Source organism: Trypanosoma grayi, assembly GCF_000691245.1.
Source record: "Trypanosoma grayi strain ANR4 Tgr_1190_V1, whole genome shotgun sequence".
Taxonomy (NCBI): domain Eukaryota; phylum Euglenozoa; class Kinetoplastea; order Trypanosomatida; family Trypanosomatidae; genus Trypanosoma; species Trypanosoma grayi.
Window position 1 is genome coordinate 1,713 of NW_008826809.1, and position 2,841 is coordinate 4,553.

A 2,841-nucleotide genomic window follows, 5' to 3' on the forward strand; every position below is an offset into this window, starting at 1 on the left:
TGGTGCCTGGATGCGGAGTCGCTAACGGTGAAGGATGTGGGCAAGAAGGACATTGAGGTTGCTGGCGTGTGTGCGAAGGTGCGGTGCACTGACGATGCGGTGGAGGTGCAGTACCGCGGCAGCAACGAGTGGCACAAATGTCCCGAGGGCAACAAAATCACACCGAATTCTGATTCCTTCACGGGCGGCAGCATCAAATGCCCCAGGTACACCGAGGTGTGCACCATCGCCGCCAACGGCAGCAGCCTCGTTGTCCCCAAAATTGTCTCTCCAGCCGGGTCTACAACTGGGTCTCAAGCTGTCTCTCCAACCGGGTCAACAACTGCGTCTCAAGCTGTCTCTCCAGCCGGGTCTACAACTGCGTCTCAAGCTGTCTCTCCAACCGGGTCTTCAGGTCTTTCACCATCCCCCACAGAAAACGGTTTGCCCGTTGGTGCCCCGAAGCCTTCTTCCACTGTGGTTGGAGTGACGGAGGGCAACAAGGGGAACACCGAAAATGGTGCATCCATTGGGAGTACCAATCCTACTGCTCCGTCGTCTCCCACGCAAGATTCGCCCATCGACGACGTTTCCAACGTATATGACAACATGATACCCACGGGGCAAGGCGGCGATGGTACAGTGGCTGCTGTACGTTTCGGTCCCCTTGTGCTCCTCGCGGTGGCCGCTGCTGCGGCGGAGATGCCTCTGTGAGGAGTTGCTGGGGGCGTGCCGTGCGGCTGGGCTGAAAACGGGCAATTGGTGTGGCCCGCAGCCGGCAGTGCACGCGCCCGTTTGGGTGTGGGCTACTTAATTCGCATTGCACCCCTCTTTTTCCTTGCTCGGAATAGGAAAAATGGTATACATTTCCCCTTCTATGCTTGCTTCGTATTGGGAAGACGATACGACTCACTTGTTGGGCACCTTCTTAATACGCTCTATATCCAGTGTTTCATGAGAGAATTTTTGTCTTTTTTTTTTTTTGGGGGGGGGGGTGGCAGAGGGAACTTGCGTGAAGCGCTGTGTGCTTGGAAAAAGAAGCCACGGATGATTGGTGAATTTTGTTTCTGAATGCGACATGCATATCCTTGATGACCTTCTTTGCTTTCGCTTCACGAAGGGTGTGTGTGTGTGTGTCTTTGTGAGGTGGCCTCTTCAGAAAAAATAATCATACGAGTGGAATGGTGGGATGGGTGGATTACGGCATTTGCTTCGGCTTCGCCTAATATACACTTTTTTTGTTATTTGCCTGGAATTGACATGCATTGAGGTGGGACTGTGGAGCCTTGCCTTTGTGGTCTTTGCAGCCTCTCGCACCCGGTAGCGTGCTGTGTGTTGCTCCTTTGATACTGTGTCGTAGTTAGCGCAAGGGATGATGGTCGCTGCCCTGTTGCCAGTCTGATGTGCGCGTGTGCGTTGCCGACTGGTACCTCCGCTTGGCACCGCGCACCGGCTGTGGAGTACGGCAACAAGGCTGCGTGGCTTTGGCGGCTGCGGCGACGCCCACACTGTGCATGCGGCTGCTGGGCGTGCTGCTGCCACGGCTTGGGGCCCGCTGCCGGAGCTTTGCCCTTCATCTGCTGGCTGCGTGTGTGCACACCGCCGGCGTTCCTCTCCTCCCTGCAGTGCCGACGGGTGTGGGGACAGGTGCATTCACCCCTTTGCCCCATTCTCCTGACAGTTTTTGCTTCTTCTTGGCAATCCAACAGGGAGTATACCCATCGACAGACACAATGCACCTGCATCTCCTTCCCTTGCTGCAGGTAATGATGTTGGTGATGAGGGGGTGGAGAAATTCTCAACTGCTGCACCGTATCTGAGTAGCAAGGGTGTCCTTTTTGTTCCTACTGCCTGTGGTCCAGAACAACAAAAGGGGTCTGCCTGCACCGCTTGTGGGCAGCAGTGCGTGGTGCCTGGATAAGGTGGCGTCGAGCTCAACGAAGGAGGGGGGGGGAGCGAGACCCCTCAGATTGTTGGTGGTGTGTGTGTGCACGTGTGAAGTGCGACGCCAGCAAGGTGCGGGTGCAGCTGGAGGGGAGGGGTGACACTACTGAGTGGCGCGAATGCACTGAGAACAGCACGATCGCGATAACAAATCCTCCTACCGGGAGTCGGAGTATTCTGTGCCCCAAGTTCGGCGAGGTGTGCCCCGTCAAGGCCGACGGCAGCAGCATTCTTGTTTCTGGATACGTGGAACCGACAAGGGCAGACGCACCTCCGCCGGAATCCCCAATTCCTGCAGGCAGGCCTGCCGCTGTGGAGGAAAAGGCGGAGGACACATTGACGCCTGGGGGCATGACGCCCCTTCTTGAGAAATCGTCTCCGGGCGTCGCTCCTCCCGGTGGGAAGGATGAGGAAAGTGTAACGCAGGAGAATGGTCGGCCTGCTGCGACAACGGTGGCCGTGCCGGACTTTTCTGTCGGCGGCACGGCCGAGCTACGGAAAAGTGACAGCAGCCACGCTGCTGCTGCTGCTGCTGCTGGCAGCGGCTCTCTTGTGCTTCTTGCCGCGGCCGTGGCGCTGCCTGTCTGAAGAAGCGGCCGGGAACACACCGCAGGGGCAGCAGCGTGCGCAATGCGGTGCCCAACGGGGGCCACAAACACAACGGTACACGGACAACGGCAGATTCCCATACATCACCCTTTCTTTTTTTTTTCGTGTTTACGCTGAGCAGTGGTAAACCCTTCCCTTCTTATCCTTGCTTCTTGAGCACAACGACACGGTTTTGTCGCCCAACACTCTGGACAAAGCAGGAAGCAATCCGCACCACCGGAGTGCATCTCTTTTCGGAGAGAGCCATGCAACATCGCAGGCATCAAGTGACACTGCGGCAGCGCACGGCTTCTGTCCTTCATCCCTCTG

General features: G+C 57.2%; 1 protein-coding gene across 1 annotated transcript; it reads left to right on the forward strand.

Annotated features, from left to right (window-relative positions):
• Positions 1 to 2,274: 2,274 nt before the first annotated feature.
• On the forward strand, positions 2,275 to 2,511 carry DQ04_11901000 (hypothetical protein; the record flags this gene model as incomplete). Its single annotated transcript, XM_009316636.1, has 1 exon — positions 2,275 to 2,511. The coding sequence occupies one exon, from the start codon at positions 2,275 to 2,277 to the stop codon at positions 2,509 to 2,511; it is 237 nt and encodes a 78-aa protein (XP_009314911.1).
• Between the last annotated feature and the right edge of the window lie 330 nt (positions 2,512 to 2,841).